Source organism: Herpailurus yagouaroundi, unplaced genomic scaffold (assembly GCF_014898765.1).
Source record: "Herpailurus yagouaroundi ecotype Mexico unplaced genomic scaffold, PumYag 29, whole genome shotgun sequence".
Classification (NCBI taxonomy): domain Eukaryota; kingdom Metazoa; phylum Chordata; class Mammalia; order Carnivora; family Felidae; genus Herpailurus; species Herpailurus yagouaroundi.
The window spans coordinates 116,603,115-116,621,363 of record NW_024412377.1 but is presented as its reverse complement, the minus strand read 5'-3'; the positions used below and the strand labels follow the sequence as shown (position 1 = coordinate 116,621,363).

The 18,249-nt window shown below is 37.9% G+C and overlaps 1 protein-coding gene and 1 pseudogene across 2 annotated transcripts in view; one reads left to right on the top strand and one right to left on the bottom strand.

The window, feature by feature from the left end:
- The window catches only part of CDC20B (cell division cycle 20B), a 49,192-nt gene that overhangs the window by 18,402 nt on the left and 12,541 nt on the right, over positions 1-18,249 (bottom strand). For both annotated transcript variants that reach the window (XM_040453322.1, XM_040453328.1), the window contains exons 3-5: positions 7,401-7,629; positions 6,392-6,522; positions 709-802 (exon numbers count right to left, since the gene is read on the bottom strand). In XM_040453322.1, the coding sequence (XP_040309256.1) occupies positions 709-802; positions 6,392-6,522; positions 7,401-7,629 (454 nt within the window). The remainder of the gene's footprint in view (positions 1-708; positions 803-6,391; positions 6,523-7,400; positions 7,630-18,249) is intronic.
- On the top strand, positions 15,838-16,646 carry LOC121015963 (60S ribosomal protein L28-like; annotated as a pseudogene).

Below are 18,249 nucleotides of genomic sequence, written 5' to 3'. Positions count from 1 at the left end.
CTATGGTCCACTTATATGCAGATTGTTTTTTATAAATATCATACAGTAATATAAATGTATTTTCTTTCCCTTATAACTTTCCTAATAACATTCTCTTCTCTAGCATACTTTATTGTATGAATATAGTATGTAATATATATGGCATACAAAAGATGTGTTAATCACCTGTCCAAATTATTAAGGCCTCCAGTCAACCATAGGCTATTAGCAATTAAGTTTGGGGGGAGTCAAAAGTTATATACAGATTTCCAACTGTGTGAGGGGTTGTTTACTTTTTAGAAGTGTGATGTAAGTAGATTGAAGGAGGTGAATGAGGCAGGAGAACTAAGTTGTTATCTACTCTGCTAGAAAGTTATGATAAAGTCTAAAATCTCAAAAAAGAGCAGTTTACAAATATTACTTAGAAAATAGTTGTAAACATTATCAACAAGAGCCAAACCGTGGCAAGAACCCAAATGTCCACCAACTGATGAATGGATAAAGAAGAATAAGGAAGAAATGAAGAAGGCAGGGAGAGAAAATTATCTGAATTTTATAATTATGTTTATTAGTCTAATAAATATAAAAAAGGAATGAAGAAGGCAGGGAGAGAGAATTATCTGAATTTTATAATTATGTTTATTAGTCTAATAAATATAAAAAAGGAATGAAGAAGGCAGGGAGAGAGAAGGGTAGGAAAGAAGGACAAACAAAATCTTTGCCCCATACCTTTCCAAACACACTGGGATTTCTCACAGAGCTGCATTTTCCCACTAACCCACTGAGCCACCTTCTGGGTCAAAAATAGCTGGTTTAGGCATTTCTGAAAACAAATAAATACTTCTTTAGAAACATATATGCACATCTCAGATGTTATGCATGACATAGTGTTAAACCAGTAATTCACCAGCAAGTTCAAAGTTTCCACATTATCAAAACCAACACTACAATTGCTATTTTTTATTACCTAACCAGCATGTAGTGAATACAGTGCTGAGCATTTTACATGTATTATTTCTAATCTCCCCAACAACTCCATAGGGCAGGTATTACTCAGCTAAAATAAAATCTTCTTTACTCTTCTAGCCTAAAAATCTTTTTAGCCCACAAACCAACTAAAAGGCCACTGAGATCATCAAAGCCTGCAAGAACTGAAATGTCATGATATTTCTGGTGCGTTGTGAAACTGAAAGACCTCCCCAAGATGATAAAGTTGATTGTATGTTAAGGCTACTTTTTCAAGAAAGATTTCTTTCAAAAGATGCCTCTCAGCATTCAACCTGGAGGTGCTCTTTCAGTCTGTTACTGAGATTTTCTCTGGGTCTTAATTTTCCTCCTCTGTAGTATGTTGAGATTGAACTAATCATCCTAAAGGTCTTTTTCCATTAACACCTTCACCTATTAGAAATGGGAACACCAAATCACTGGGATCTTAAATAACATACCTCAGTTTCCATGAACACAAAAATCGGATTGCTGTTTCTTTGGACCAGTATACAAAAAGCACTTCTGACATTCTTACATCCAACTTCACTCAAAAACAGATGAGAAAATTACTACAAGTATAAAGAAAAGTACTTGCAGAAATTTCCTAGAAACATTTTAGCAAACAGTTAAAGCAGAGATGATTCCTTTTTTTCTCCTTCATGATAATATATTTAATCTTACATATAAAACAATCGTGGGATCACCATAATTCACACAGAAGTCTCTCCCACAGGCATCATTTTGAGATTTTGGTTTTCTTCCCAGATATCATGCCACATAATAGGCATTGTCAGTCAATGAATCATGGATTTTTAGGTATTCTAATTAGAACAATTCAGTATAAAGCAGGGTTTCCCACTTTCAGCACCACTGGCATTTGGTGGTAGATAATTCATTATTGTGAGGGGCTGTTCTGTCCATTATAGGACATTTAGCAGTGTCCCAGCCTCCATCTACTAGATACCCTCTCACTAGGTTGTGATAATCAAAAATCAGACATTGCCAAATGTCCCCTGGGGAGCAAAATCACCTCCAGTTGAGAACTACTGATAACAAATAATGTTCCTAAAATCGACTGGCTTCTCCAGTATCTATAGTCAGCATAAAGCTGCCCAAGACTACCTGGCACAGTGTGCTTCTGTTTGATGTACCCAAGGGTGCTCTACCCCAGGTAAGATCTATTAATTACTTTAATGAACAATTTGGCCTAGAGCTGACTATATATCATAATTTTGAACATCTCCGCAGCTATGCAGGCCCTTTTGTAGAAACACCCCCACATGACTTCTGAGGACCACATGAAGACACACATTTACTGTCAATGCAAAAGACCTCACTGTATGTGCACTACTCCTGATGCTGCTTGATTTCTAATCAGTCATTAAACAAATGCTTTACATAAAATAGTCAAACAGTTTCCATTATCCCTTTCTCAGGTTTTCCAGTGATGTTGGGACAATGTTCTGATTGGATTACAATTGCTGTAACAATGCGAGCCTAAGGGAGAGAGTAAAAGGAAGTTCTGAAGTTCAAAGCAGTACAAACTCCAACTGGCAAGACGTAGGGTGTGGAAAGGCAATGGTGCTAATAACCTGGCCTGGACGTAAAGTCAACATTTCCCCAATGACTCAGAACTCTCTAACCTTCTGCACTTCCAAACCCTTAGCCAACAGTAGAGCACTCAGCAAAAGACCTGCTCTAAGATATTTGTTTTCAATTTGTATATGATTTCAAATAATTAAATTTTACATTCACGATATTGTTCCTCTAGCAAGATATATATGCCAAACACTGAAAGCACATACTAAATGAGAAACTGCCTAAATTGAGGATTTATGATATTCCTAGTGTAACGCTTTCTAAATTAAACCTTTATTCCTTCAGAAGCTCTTCGTTGGATTTGATACACTCAAAAATATGCTATTGATATTTCATGTGCCCTAAGATTTGGGTCAGATTCCTCAAAGATCTTAAAACCATAATAAAGGGGCTCCTGGGTGGCTCAATCGGTTTAAGTGTCCAACTCTTGGTTTCAGCTCAGGTCATGATCTCACAATGCGTGACTTTGAGCCCCATGTCAGGCCCTGAGCTAATGGCACAGAACCAGCTTGGAATTCTTTGTCTCCTCTCTCTGCCCCTTCCCTGCTCGCACATTCTCTCACTCTCTCAAAACAAATAAACATTTAAAAACACATAATAAATAAGATACTTAAGAGAACGAAATTAACTTAGTCAAGAAACAAACAAAAAAAAACAGTAAAAAGGACTTAAGGGAAATATTTAAAAGACCATCTTGTAGAGGAAGAATAGAATGTATCCTGAGTGACCCCAGATGCCAGACCAAGTCACAGAATAGTTGGAAATGATTGTACAAGAGATCTTTGGGCTGAGGGGAAACATACCATAATATATGTAATTTTATTATATTTTTAATCTTTACCTTTTTTAATGTTTATTTTTGTAATATGAGTATAATTAACATACATATAAGAGTTTCAGATGTACAATATAATGATCCAACAATTCTATACATTACACAGTGCTCATCATGATAAACGTACTCTTAATCCCCATCACCTATCACAACCATCCCCCCACCCACCTCCCTCTGGTAACCATCAGTTTGTTCTCTGTAGTTAAGAATCTGTTTCTTGGGGGGCACCTGGGTGGCGCAGTCGGTTAAGCGTCCGACTTCACCCAGGTCACGATCTCGCGGTCCGTGAGTTCGAGCCCCGCGTCGGGCTCTGGGCTGATGGCTCAGAGCCTGGAACCTGTTTCCGATTCTGTGTCTCCCTCTCTCTCTGCCCCTCGCCCGTTCATGCTCTGTCTCTCTCTGTCCCAAAAATAAATAAACGTTGAAAAAAAAAATTAAAAAAAAAAAAAAGAATCTGTTTCTTGGTTTGTCACTTTTTCCTTTGTTCATTTGTTTCTCAAATTCCACATATGACTGAAATCATATGGTATTTCCCTTTCTCTGACTTACTTCACTTAGCATTATACTTTTGTGCTACATCTCTGTTGTTTCAAATGGCAAAATGACATTTTTTTTAAGTTTATTTCTTTATTTTGAGAAAGAGAGCACAAGAGAGTGGGAGAACAGCAGAGAGAGAGAGACAGAATCCCAAGCAGGCTCCGGCTGTCAGTGCAGAGCCCAACGTGGGCCTCAAACTCATGAACAGTGAGATCATGATCCGAGCTGAGATCAAGAGTCAGATGCTTAACCAACTGAGCCACCCAGGTGCCCCAAAATGTCATTCTTTTTATGGCTGAGTAATATTCCATTGTATGTATATGTATATATATTTTATTTATGTATTTATTCATTTGTGTGTATATATATAAACACATATGTATATATACACACACATATGTATATATACATATCTATATGTACATACATATAGATATGTGTGTGTGTGTGTATATATATATATATATATACACCACATCTTCTTTATCCTTTCATCTATTGATGGATCCTTGAGTTCTTTCATATCTTGGCTATTGTAAATAATACTCCCATACACATTGTGATGCGTATATATCTTTGAATTAGTGTTTTTGTTTTCTTTGGGTAAATACCTAGTAGTGGAATTACTAGATCATATGGTAATTCTATTTTTTTTTTAATTTTGAGAGAGAGGGCACGAGCAGGGGAGGGGCAGAGAGAGAGGGAGAGAGAGAATCCTAAGCAGACTCTTCACTGTCAGCACAGAGCCCAATGTGAGGCTCGAACTCATAAACTGTGAGACCATGACCTGAGCCGAAAGCAAGAGCCAGATGCTTACCCAACTGAGCCAGCCAGGCACCCCTGGTAATTCCATTTTTAATTTTTTGAAGAATGTCCATGCTGTTTTCCACATTGCTGCACCAGTGTGCATTCCCACTAACAGGGCACAGGGGTCCCTTTTTCCCCACATCCTCACCAAGACTTGTTATTTCTTATCTTGATTTTAGCCATTCTGACAGGTGTGAAGTGATATCTCACTGTCATTTTAAGTTGTGTTTCCTGATGATGAGTAGTGTTGAGCATGCTTTCATGTGTCTTTTGGTCATCTGTAGGACTTCTTTGGAAAAATATCTGTTCATATCTTCTCATTTAATTAGATTATTTGATTTTTTGGTGTTGAGTCATAGAAGTTCTTTATATATTTTGGATACTAATCCTTTATTGGATATTGCAAATTTCTTCTCCCATTTGATGGCTTTTGATGGTTTCCTTCACTGTGAAAAAGCTTTTTATTTTGGTGTAGTCCCAATCACTTCACTTTGCTTTTGTTTCCCTTGTCAGAGGAGACATATCTTTAAAAAAAATGTTTCTACAGCTGATGTCAAAGAGATTACTGTCTATGTTTTCTTCTAGAAATTTTATGGCTTCAGGAACCACATTTAGGTCTTTAATTCATTTTGAGTGTATTTTTGTGTATGGTGTAAGAAAGTGGTCCAGTTTCAATCTTTTGCATGTAGCTGTCCAGTTTTCCCAACACCATTTGTTGAAGGGGCTTTCTTTTTCCCAGTGCATATTCTTGCCTCCTCTGTTGGAGACTAATTGACCATATAATTGTGGGTTTATTCCTGGACTCTATTCTGTTTTATTGATGTATGTATCTGTACTGTGCCAGTACCCTACTGTTTTGATTTTTACAGCTTTATAGTATATCTTGATATCTGGGATTGTGATACCTCCAGTTTTATTCTTTTTCATGTTTTCTCTGGCCATTCAGGGTCTTTTGTGGTTCTATACAAATTTTAGGATTGTTTATTCTGGTTCTGTGAGAAATGCTGTTGATCTTTTGAAAGGAATTGCATTAAAACTGGAGATTGCTTTAGGAAGTATGGGCATTTTAACAATATTTCTTCTTCCAGTCCATGAGCATGGCATATCTTTTTATTTGTGTCCTCTTCAATTTCTTTCATCAGTGTTTTATAGTTTTTGGAGTACAGGCCTTTTACCTCTTTGGTTAAGTTTATTCCTAGGTATCTGTTTTACTGTTTTGGGTGCATTTGTAAATGGGATTGTTTTCTTAATTTCTCTTTCTGCTGCTTCATTATTAGTGAATAGAAATGCACTGGATTTCTGTATACCTATTCGATATCCTGTAACTTTATTTAATTAATTTATCAGTTCTATTAGTTTTTTGGTAGACCCCTTAGGGTTTTCTCTACATAGTATCCTGTCATCTTAATCTTTACCTTTTTGCTGTCTCATTTTCACTTTTTTGATTGAGACTAACTAAACTTGTATTATATTTCTTTTACAAAGTGCCCTTATTCATGTCCTTAACTCACTCATTTTTTCTATCAGGAACCCATCATTTTCTTACTGACGTGTAAGAGCAGCTAAGCCAGCTCTTTCTTCACATTTGGGACTCAATTGTCTGAGCATGTCAGGATATGAGATCTTCAGTTTTTTGTCTTTACCCACCTGGCCTTTTGAGGCAACATTTTCATTCCAGCCTCTGCCCAGTGCATGAGGCGCCTTGCAAAAATGGAGAGCTGAGTTATTTGTTTCAATATTCCCTTTGATGGAGGTCTTCAGTGGTTCTTTGTAGGATCCTGCAAGAAAAACATTTAGTTTTTAATTTGTTCTTCAAAACAAGATAATCACTTTGGTTGGAAGTCAACCCATGGTGTCTTTCACAATAGAATGTGAAACCACAGGCCCACATCTCTCTAAAAACCACGGGAGATGGGAGTAAAAGAGGAAAGATTGGCCTTGTCAAGAATGCCAGGGTCATAAGTGAGCACTGCCTCAGTGGCCTCTGTAAGAAATGCCAAGATGAAAGACCTGATTGCAACTGCAGGTTGCTGATTGCAAACTATGATCATTCTGCCAGGAAATCACTATGGGATGCTTGCTTTCCCAACATTGGCATCCACTCTATGATCATGAGCAAATCACTTTGCCTCTCCATCTCTCTGTTATAGAAAGATGCTGTAAGGGTAATTTGAGATGACAGTAGTGAAATACTTTCTAAGAGAAAATAATAGCAAAGTCAGAGTTATTTGCATCATTATTATTCATATCTGTTCTCTTCTCAAGATTGAGAAAGCCCTTTACCAGATTTTTAACTACATAGAAAACCTTGCCAAGTCATCCTGTAAAACTAAGTATATTTTTGTTCATATCACTTGTTCAACAGAGGAGCTAATAAGGACCACTGAAAAATCTTACATATGTAATCTTTAGAAAAGGAATCATATACCAATGTAAATCTCAGAAATGCATCTAAAATACAACATACTCTCTTTTGTTCTCGTTTCATTTCCTGCCCCTTCCCCACCACCTTGGAAATTTCTTATTCAAAGGAAGGAAGAAAAGGAAAGCAGTTGACTAAATGTGATACTAGATAGTTCTATGCTACAGAGATTCTTTGAGGAATTCTATTTCATTGACATTTTTTAAATGGCCTGTGGAATTTCTATTACCTCACCTAGAATCAAGGTCTCTTTTTCAGGAGTTATCTTCAGCACGGATCCAGAAGCTTCTGGGAGGTAAGTGGTTGAACGCTCTTCCTCAAAGGAATCAACTGCCAGATCCCTGGTTTGGCTTTGCCGCCATCTGGTGGTAATTGGGCTACTGGCAACGGGAACCTCTGCCGACAGTCTCTTCACAAAGTTGCTCTTAAAGTTAGAATATGTAGTATTAACTCCGTCAAATATCTATTTAACATAAAAAAAAAAAGCCGTAATTTATAGTGGCCTCAACGATGCAAAATTAAATATTCCTTAAAAGGAGAATTATTGACAACTCATTTAGTACAACACAAATTATATATGAGATTTTTTATTTTCGTGACCTGAGAGAATGTTATTTTATACATGTATAAATATGTATGTGTGTGTATACTTACAGCCTCTGTTCAAGATTCTCAAGATATATAAAAGCAACTTATGGAGTGATTATATTTATAGTTATTATAATTACATATCAATATAAATATGAAGTTGAAATAACCATTTATATTGAACATGTAAAATCACATGTTCATATAAAATCACAAAATAGCAAATCTGGAAATAAACAGTAATTTTCTTTTTTTATTTTCTTTTTTTAATTTTACACCCAAGTTAGTTAGCATATAGTGTAATAATGCTTTCAGGAATAGAATCCAGTGATTCATCCCATACATATACCACCCAGTACTCATCCCAACAAGTGTCTTCCTTAACGTCCCTTGCCCATTTACCACAGCCTCCCACCCACAACCCCTCCAGCAACCCTCAGTTTGCTCTCTATTTTTAGAGTCTCTTATGTGTTGCCCCCTCCCTGTTTTTATATTATTTTTGCTTCCCTTTCCTTATGTCCATCTGTTTTGTATCTTAAATTTCTCATATGAGGGAAATCATGTGATATTTATCTTTCTCTGACTAATTCTGCTTAGCATTATTCACTCTAGTTCCATCCATGTTGTTGCAAATGGCAAGATTTCATTCTTTTTGATTGCCAAGTAATACTCCATTGTATATATATACCACATCTTCTTTATCCATTCACCTATTGATGGACATCTGAGCTCTTTCCATACTTTGGCTATTGTTGATAGAGCTGCTATAAACATTGGGGTGCATGTGCCTCTTCAAAAGAGCACACCTGTATCCTTTGGATAGATACCTAGTAGTGCAATTGCTGGGTTATAGGGTAGTTCTATTTTTTTTTTTATTTTTTTTAATGTTTATTTTTGAGAGAGACAGAGACAGAGTGAGAGTAGTTTAGGGGCAGAGTGAGAGGGAGACACAGAATCCGAAAGAGGCTCCAGGCTCCAAGATGTCAGCACAGAGCCCGACATGGGGCTTGAACTTGCAAGCCGCGAGATCATGACCTGAGCCAAAGTCGGACGTTCAACCGACTGAGCCACCCAGGCACCCCTAGGATAGTTCTATTTTTAATTTTTTGAAGAAACTCCTTACTTTTTTTCCATAGTGGCTGCACCACTTTGCATTCCCACCAGCAAGGCAAAAGAGTTCCTCTTTCTCCGCCTCCTAGCCAACATGTGTTGTTGCCTGAGTTGTTAATTTTAGCCATTCTGACTGGTATGAGGTGGTATCTCACTGTGGTTTTGATTTATATTTCCCTGATGATGAGTGATGTTGAGAATTTTTTCATGTGTCTGTTAGACATCTGGATGTCTTCTTTGGAGAAGTGTCTATTCATGTCTTTTGCCCATTTCTTCACTGGATTATTCATTTTTTGGGTGTTGAGTTTGAGAAGTTCTTTATTGATTTTGGATACTAACCCTTTATCTGATATGTCATTTGCAAATATCTTCTTCCATTATGCTGGTTGTCTTTTAGTTTTTCTGATTGTTTCTTTCACCATGCAGAAGCTTTTATCTTGATGAGGTCCCAATAGTTCATTTTTGCTTTTGTTTACCTCGCCTCCAGAGATGTGTTGAGTAAATTGCTGCAGCCAAGGTCAAAGAGGTTTTTGCCTGCTTTCTCCTCGAGGATTTTGTTGGCTTCCTGTCTTATGTTTAGGTGTTTCATCCATTTTGAGTTTACTTTTGTGTATGATGTAAGAAAGTGTTCTAGGTTCAATCTTCTACATGTCACTGTCCAGTTTTCCCAGCACCACTTGCTGAAGAGACTGTCTTTATTCCACTGGATATTCTTTCCTGCATGTGAAAGATTAGTGGGCCATATGTTTGTGCATCCATTTCTGGGTTCTCTATTCTGTTCCATTGATCTGAGTGTTTGTTTTTGTGCCAGTCAGTACCATACTGTCTTGGTGATTACAGCTTTGTAATACATCCTGAAGTCTGGAACTGTGATGCCTCCAGCTTTGGTTTTCTTTTTCAGGATTGCTTTGGCTATTTGGGGTCTTTTCTGGTTCCGTACAAATTTTAGGATTGTTTGTTCCAGTTCTGTAAAGAATGTTGGTGTTACTTTGATAGGGATTGCATTGAATATGTAGATGGCTTTGGGTAGTATCGACATTTTAACAATATTTGTTCTTCCGATCCATGAGCATGGAATATTTTTCTATTTTTCTGTGTCTTCTTCAATTTCTTTCATAAGCTTTCCCATAGTTTTCAGTGTGTAGAATTTTCACCTCTTTGGTTAGATTTATTTCTAGGTATTTTATGGGTTTTAGTGCAATTGTAAATGCGACCGATTCCTTGATTTCTCTTTCTGCTGCTTCATTATTGGTGAACAGAAATGCAGCCAATTTCTGTGTGTTGATTTTACATCCTGTGACTTTGCTGAATTCATGAATCAGTTCTAGCAGTTTTTTGGTGGACTCTTTTGGGTTTTCCATATACAGTATCATGTCATCTGCAAAAAGTGAAAGCTGGACTTCCTCCTTGCCAATTTGGATGCCTTTTATTTCTTTGTGTTGTCTGATTGCTGAGGGTAGGACTTCCAATATTATGTTGAATAACAATATTATGTTGAATAACAGTGGTGAGAGTGGATATCCCTGCCGTGTTCCTGACCTTGGGAGGAAAGCTCTCAGTTTTTTCCCATTGAGGATGACATTAGTGTTGGGTCTTTCAATATGGCTTTTATAATCTTGAGGTATGATTCTTCTATCCCACTTTCTTGAGGGTTTTTATCAAGAAAGTATGCTGCATTTTGTCACATGCTTTCTCTGCATCTATTGAGAGGACCATATGGTTCTTGTTTTTTCTTTTATTGATGTGATATATCACATTGATTGATTTGCAGATATTGAACCAGCGCTGCATCCCAGGTATCAATCCCACTTGATGGTGGTGAATAATTCTTTTAATGTATTGCTGGATCCAGTTGGCAATAAATAGCAATTCCCTAGTTCAGACTTTTCATTTCACGGATGAAAGATCTGAGGCCTAAGTTGCTCAACATTCATCTCATTCCCTCTGAGAAATCCCAGGAGTTTGGTATTACAGGTCCTACGGTGGCAAACCATACCATGGATCTATGTGTGAAATTCAATTGCGAATGACAAACTGGAAATATGATATATATATTTTTTTTAATTTTAACATTTATTTATTTTTGAGAGACAGAGCATGAGCAGGGGAGGGGCAGAGAGAGAGGTAGACACAGAATCTGAAGCAGGCTCCAGGCTCTGAGCTGTAAGCACAGAGCTCAACGCAGGGCTCTAACTCACAAACCACAATATCATGACCTGAGCTGAAGTCGGATGCTTAACTGACTGAGCCACGCAGGCACCCCAAAATATATTATATTTTTAATAAAATGTAGGGCATGTTAGGTTATTACCCTTGTGTAAAGGACTCTCAGAGAAATTTAGACAAATTTACAATCCAAATAGAAAAAAAATAGAACATAGGACCTAAACGGGCAATGCACAAAAGAAATAATTAAATGCTCAAAAAATATTCAACCTTGCTAGTAATCAAAGAAATGCTAACTTAAAACAATAACAAGATGCTAGCAATGGTATTTTTTAATGACAAGCCCCAAGGTTGAAGGTTCTAGAAACAAACACTGGCATATATTGCTGGTGGAGTATAAATTAGCATTGAAAAAGGAGGCACATGGTGCATAAAGACTGGAAGGACTCAATGTTTACCAGTAGAGAATTGACGAGGTAGATTTTTGTGACATCCTTAAAAGGAAATATTCTGCAGCCATTAGAAATTAGGACATACATTAAGGAAATGCAAATCCAAAACACAATGATGTACCACTTCACACGCTCTAGGATGGCAATAGATGATAGGTAGGTAAATAGATAGATAGATAGATAGATAGATAGATAGCAAATGTTAGTAAGAATGTGGAGAGACTGGAACCGTTACACATTGCTTATGAGGATGTAAAGTGGTACCACTGTGGATAACAGTTGGCAATTCCTCAAAAAATTAAACCTAGAATTACTGTATGATTCAATAATTTCACTGCTAGGTACAGACCCAAGAGAAATGAAGCAGGTACTCAAACTCAAACAAACTCAGGTACATGGGCGTTCATGGTAGTACTATTCACAATAGTTGGAAGATAAAATAACCCAAATGTCCATCAGCAAAAAAATGGATGAGCAAATTGTGGAAGACATATGTTTGTGTGTACATATACATATATTACATATAATATAATTATTTATTCACAAATGACGTATCAGTTAAGAAAAATGATCACGAAATTTCTTATTGACAATCTTACACTGTCTTGGCAGTTGTGTGTTTCTCTGGCTCATCTCCTGTCATACCCTCCATACTGTCTCCCCACCTTAATGCTCTTCCACAATTCTCTGCCAGGGTAACTTCTAGCCCACCTTCACAACTGGAATCAGCCATCATGTCATGAAGGTGTCTCTGACATTACCTTCCTCTCCATTCCATTACCTTCCTCCCCCTTCCAAACTCCCCATTAGGCCACCTGTGGTAGGTTAAATAATTGCAATACTTAATTTTATACATTGGCTTGATGGACTAAGGGATGCCCTGAGATCTGGTAAAACATTTTTTCTGGATGTGGCTGGGAGGGTGTTTTTAGAGAAGAATAGCATTCGATTTGGTAGACTGAATAAAGAGATCCAGCCTCACCATTGTAGGCTGACATCATCCAATCCACCGGGGTCCCAAATGGTACAAAAAGGCAAAGGAAAGACAAATTTTCTCGCTTCTTAAACTAGGATGTCCATTTCTTTCCTGCCATCAGACACTGGAGCTCCTGGTTCTCAGACCTTCATACTCCTTAATTTATACCAGCTGCTCCCCAGACTTTGGACTCAGATTGAATTATCCCGCTGGCTTTTCTTGGTTTTCCATCTTAGACATGGCAGATTGTGGGGCTTTTCAGCCTCCATAATTTGGTGAGCCTCATGTATATATATTTATGTATAATCTATTGATTCTGCTTCTCTAGAGAATCCTAATGCAATAATGATGCTTTATCATTAGACATGAGAGAGAGCTGATATGCAGTGAAAATGGCTGGCAGTTTTAGACAGCCACCACCAGAATATGAATCAATAGCATAATGCAATGACCTTTTTTTAAGCAATACCATTTTAGGTCTCATTAAAGGAAAGACAGTGTCCAAAACAAGAACAAGGAAAACCCAATTGTCTCTGCACTGGTCAGGACCCATCTGCTGGAGAACTGGGTCCGGTCTTGAATCTGTCTTGTAAGAAGGAGATAAGCAAGCCAGGATCCCCAACCTGAGTTCATTTAGAGGAAAGGACTGCAATGATACAAGGTCAGGGAACACAGCAATAGAGCAACACATGAATGGAGTGAGGGGTTCTGGGGTATTTAGTCTACAGGAAAGAACACCCATAAGGAACCATCTTCAAATATGAAACAGAAGGCAATTTATGAAACAAAGAAAAATTTACTTTGTATTGCTCCCTATGACAAAATTGAGAACAGTGAATGGGAGGAGACAAATTTTTATTCAGCACAAAGAACTTTCAAAGAGTTACAGCATGATTTTCTATCATGTTTTGAATGCGTAGTACAGTTTTCGGTCAGTTCCTCCTCCAAGGACATGTGGCTCATAGTGGTACAGATGAACATTTTTTAAATACTCGTGTGTTTTAATGTGCATTTTTAAATGTTTTAAAATGTTCAACGTGGACATAAAGTCTTCTGTTATTTAAAAAAATGTATTTTAGGGGCGCCTGGGTGGCGCAGTCGGTTAAGCGTCCGACTTCAGCCAGGTCACGATCTTGCGGTCCGTGAGTTCGAGCCCCGTGTCAGGCTCTGGGCTGATGGCTCAGAGCCTGGAGCCTGTTTCTGATTCTGTGTCTTCCTCTCTCTCTGCCCCTCCCCCGTTCATGCTCTGTCTCTCTCTGTCCCAAAAATAAATAAACGTTGAAAAAAAAATTTTTTTAATAAATAAATAAATAAATAAATAAATAAATAAATAAATGTATTTTGGTAAAATAAATGAGCCAATTTGAACCAAAAATGTTAACTAGCAAATGGCACAGATGGCAAAATCACGGACATGTATGCAAATGACTACAGCTTAGGGAACGCTGTGGTAGAATGTGATATTTCATCTTCACTGTTTTTAAACTTTATTCCAGGATCTATCACTTGGTGGGGAAATGCCTGTTACATAGTTTTAAATGACTGGCCTATGTATCAATAAAGAGAAAGAGGATGATAAGAAAAATAAGACAAAGGAGAAAAGAATGAATGACTGGATACTTTAAGCACATCAGTTTGGCTTGTTTACTTTTCAGGGTTCACATGGTGTTGACCTTAAATAGGGAGGAATTCAGAGCACCAGGGCCAAAAAAATAAATAGAAAGGAGCCTAGAGAATTTAAAAATAAAGTCAGGAAGTAACCAAATGAAACAACTGGGAAAATAGAACAAACATATATAGTGATAAATTATCTGACTCACAAATATTCAGCAGGTAAGAGAAACCTAAACATTCCAAGGAAAGACATGCTGATGATGCCAGGGTCTGTCTAGAATGTTATGGCAGAGACAAAATTAACAAAGATGGCCCATCAGCTCTCAGGCATATCGCCCCAATTCCCTTTCCTTAGCCTCTGAATGTCTGCCCCTCCCCTACCAACCCCACCACCGCCAGTCCAACAAGGCAGCAAGACATTTCAAATTTGGAGTCGTAATCATATTTCAAATTAATCATGAAGATCAAAATGTCCCTCTTCTTATTTTTGCACAGTCATTTTCTCATCCTGGTATTGGGCAATACAAACCAAACAAACACTTGGAGAGCATTTATTTTCAGGTATTGGTCGCTTTGTTCTGCACTGCCAATGCCTGCCACTGGGGGCTCCAGAGTATTTTGGCATCTATCCCTCCCTTCTATCAGGCTGACCAAAGCGGCCTTCATTAAGACACTATTACCTCTCATCTTGACTTGTTACTCTGCAGACTCTGTGACCCCTTCCAGACAACATCAGTACACATGGCCAAGTTGTTTTGTTGTGGTGGTCCACTCCCTCTCCTTTTCAGACCCTAACAGTGATTTCTCATAAAACTAAATGTCTCCTGATGAATAAAACCCCCTTACCAGAGACAGTACTACAGTAATCTCATCCACCACATTTTTTTTCTAAGTAAACATATTTCTATTACAGAGAAATTGTTGAATGTAGTTGAAATAATTTGGGTTATAAAGTTAAAAGTCTTAAACTCTCTTCTTGCTTGTTCTACTTACTTGTTCTGTGATTGGGATATTACTAACTTCTTCCTGTTTGAAAGCATTATTGCATTTTGCAGGTAGAGAGCTTTATACTACATGTGATTGCTTTTCATATGTGTATATATGTGTCTGATTTATAAATAAATCATGGGCAGTATAAAGCTTTCTACAAACATAAGCCATTTATTTAGCACTTGGTTATTTGCTGCCTTATATTTTTTCCCCAAATGTTTCTTGTGTATTTTCTCCTCTCCAAAACTGATTTCAAGCTCATGTGAGGCCACCTCCATCACAGACATTATTTGTATCTTCTTCAGTGCCTGTGGTGCTTGATTAACAGAGTCAACTGCTTTGTCCCATTATTGGCCCAGTAGGTTCCCTTGACCTTCAACTCATCATTCTCTTCCCCTCCTTTAACAAACCTTCCTTGATCTCCTGAAAGAGTGCTGTTGGTTTTTCTAGCATACTATCTCCTATGCATTGAAAATTGCAGTGTTGATATAATTATAATTTGAGAATGGTTTTAGTATAGACAGAACATGGAAACAATGATGACAGATCCCCCAGAAAACTAAGAAATGATGATATCACAACATATACAGAAAAAGACTCTGACAAATGAAGAAAAAAAGAAATGTCTAAGGGCCAAAATCTATCTATGTTCACAAACATCCAGGCTAGGAGTTGCCCAAACTCCTGTGCTGAATGTCTGATTAATGGGCCTATAAGGATATTTATATATCATTCATATATGAAATCATATATGTTATAAAAGCATATATATTTCTTGCTGTCCCCGGTCACCTTAGTGAGAGGAGCTGCCACCATGTCCCCCCACCTGCAATGGATGGTCGTGCGGAATTGATCCTGATCAAAAGGGACAAGCAGACATAAAGCACCAAGCCCAACAGGCTTGCAACTCTTTCCACTACAATGGCCTGGTTTACCACAAGACTGCAGGCATGGATCCAGAGGCCTACAGCAAAAATGTAATGATGGTGACAAAGCAGAGATCTGACCAGTGAAAACCTACCACCTCCTACATGCATACCAACATCAATAAGAATGCCCTGGCCACCCTTAGCAGCATCAGGCACAGGATCCGCAAGAACATGGACCGCCCAGGTCTGTTCATGGCTGCCATTTGCAGAGCCAGCGCCATCCTGCACAGCCAGAAGCCTATGATGGTGAAGAGGAATCAGGCCTGCCTCACCAAGAGCTCCTGAATACCTGCCCCCTACCTCCAAAGCAACAAAGATGTCAATCACTTAAAAAAAAAACAAGCAAACAAAAAAAAACTTAATAATCGTAAAATTAACAAACTGGCTTTGATTTTGGCCTTGACAAGAGATTAACTTCAGTTTTCAAAGTACTTTTAATATAGCATGAAATTTTGGGACAATCCAACATGAAATATCAGGGCTGTACAAGCCTTTTATTTCTGGTTAATAACTGGCATGTTGGCTTATACAGAACCTCTGGTAAGCATAATTTTGATATTCTCAAAGACCAAGCTGTAGATCACTTGATGGGAGTTTCTGTACTTACAAAACACTGAACTAGAAAGTATCATAATGATTTTATCAAAGTAACATCACCCTATGGGGCCATGCATGGGGTACAGTCAATCAGCATCCTCCTCCAAGGGAACCCTCTGTCATCTCCCTCAAAGCAGTTATCATGGACTGGGTTTACATGGTTCAAATTACAGCAGGTGTTCTATGAATTAACTTTTTTTTTTTTAATTAATCATTAAAACTCAAGTTCCTGAGCCATGTCCTTCAACAGCCTAGACAAACGGAAACCAAAGAGGCTTGTTACAGTGAAAACCAAAGAAAAAAAAAAAAAAAGACTGAGGTCTAAATTTTCTCAAACTTAAATGTATGCTTGAGTCAGGAGGCCAATTCTGGTTCAGGAAATCTGAGGTGGGGCTTGAATAGCTGTGTCTCTAACAAACACCAGGTGATGGCAGCACTTTTAAGTCCAAGAACCTTGGCGTAGCAAGGTCAGAGAATTGAAGTCCAGGTGTCATATGAAGTTTGGCTTTCTCAGTAACTCAGCCAGAGAGCATCAAAGTAAAATTATCATAGTGAAGAGGTGATACAACGTGTTTTGTATACTTTTTTGTTGTTTACTGGGTATTAGGTTTACAGGAGAATACTTTTCTACTGTATCCTTTATTATCAGGCCGCAAGAGTGGGAGCCAAGTGGTTTATCAGTCTCTTGACAGGTTTTATATGCCTAAGCTGTGGGTTTGGCTCCGGAGGCAGAGCTACCAGCCCCCTGAGCGACACCAAGAGTCAGGACCAGGTAGAATGAGGCACCTTAATTTGAAATTTGCTGTGTGTCTTGGGGAAGAGTCCAAGGTGACTAAAGGAACCATGGATTTCAGGATATGCAGCTACCTCCATTTCCTGTCCACACCTACCCCTATAATTTTCAACAGTAAAGTTAAGCCTCCTGTAAGAGGCAACAGCCACAGGAAAAGTGAAGGTAAAAAAAAAAAAAAAAAAAAAAAGGAAGCAACTAGATGATGCACCAAGGTAGAGGTGGGTTTGGAGGGTTTCCTTGTTCATTTTTGCCTTCTTGGTAGAATTGTCTTATTTAATTGTTAAATTCCTGATTTATTATCAAGTTCAGTATTTTTCCATCTACAGGTTGCAGACCATTGGTGAACCCTGAAATCCTTCATTGTCAGGGGTCAGAGCCAGGCTGTTTTAAAACTGCCACAGGCATATCAAAGTTCAAAGGGGAAGGATCATTTAATCAGACTTCTCAGTTACATGCATCTGAGTTAAATTATAAAGTGCATTTCTTACTGGGAGTCAGGATCAAAAATTTGAAAAACACTCGACTATAGTTGGCTTTATGATAGAGGAGGGTTTTTTAAAGCCTTCACATTGTATCTAATCTATTTATTTTTATTATATTCACCTGGCATTGCCTTAATGCGATGAGGTCAAAGTAAGTAGCCACTTCAGTTATTTTTCTGCCCTTTCCACTGTAAATATCTTGAACTCGTGTAGCAAGTTTAATCCATACACATAATATTAAACCCCTTCAGGTTATACATCATGTTAATAGAGCACGTTTAGTCTACACTCTGAACTATTCCTGGATGGTATTTAACCCACTCCTCTACATTCACCCAGTTACTGGGAGCACTCACTCCCCAGCTTTCACCCTACAAGGGCACCAT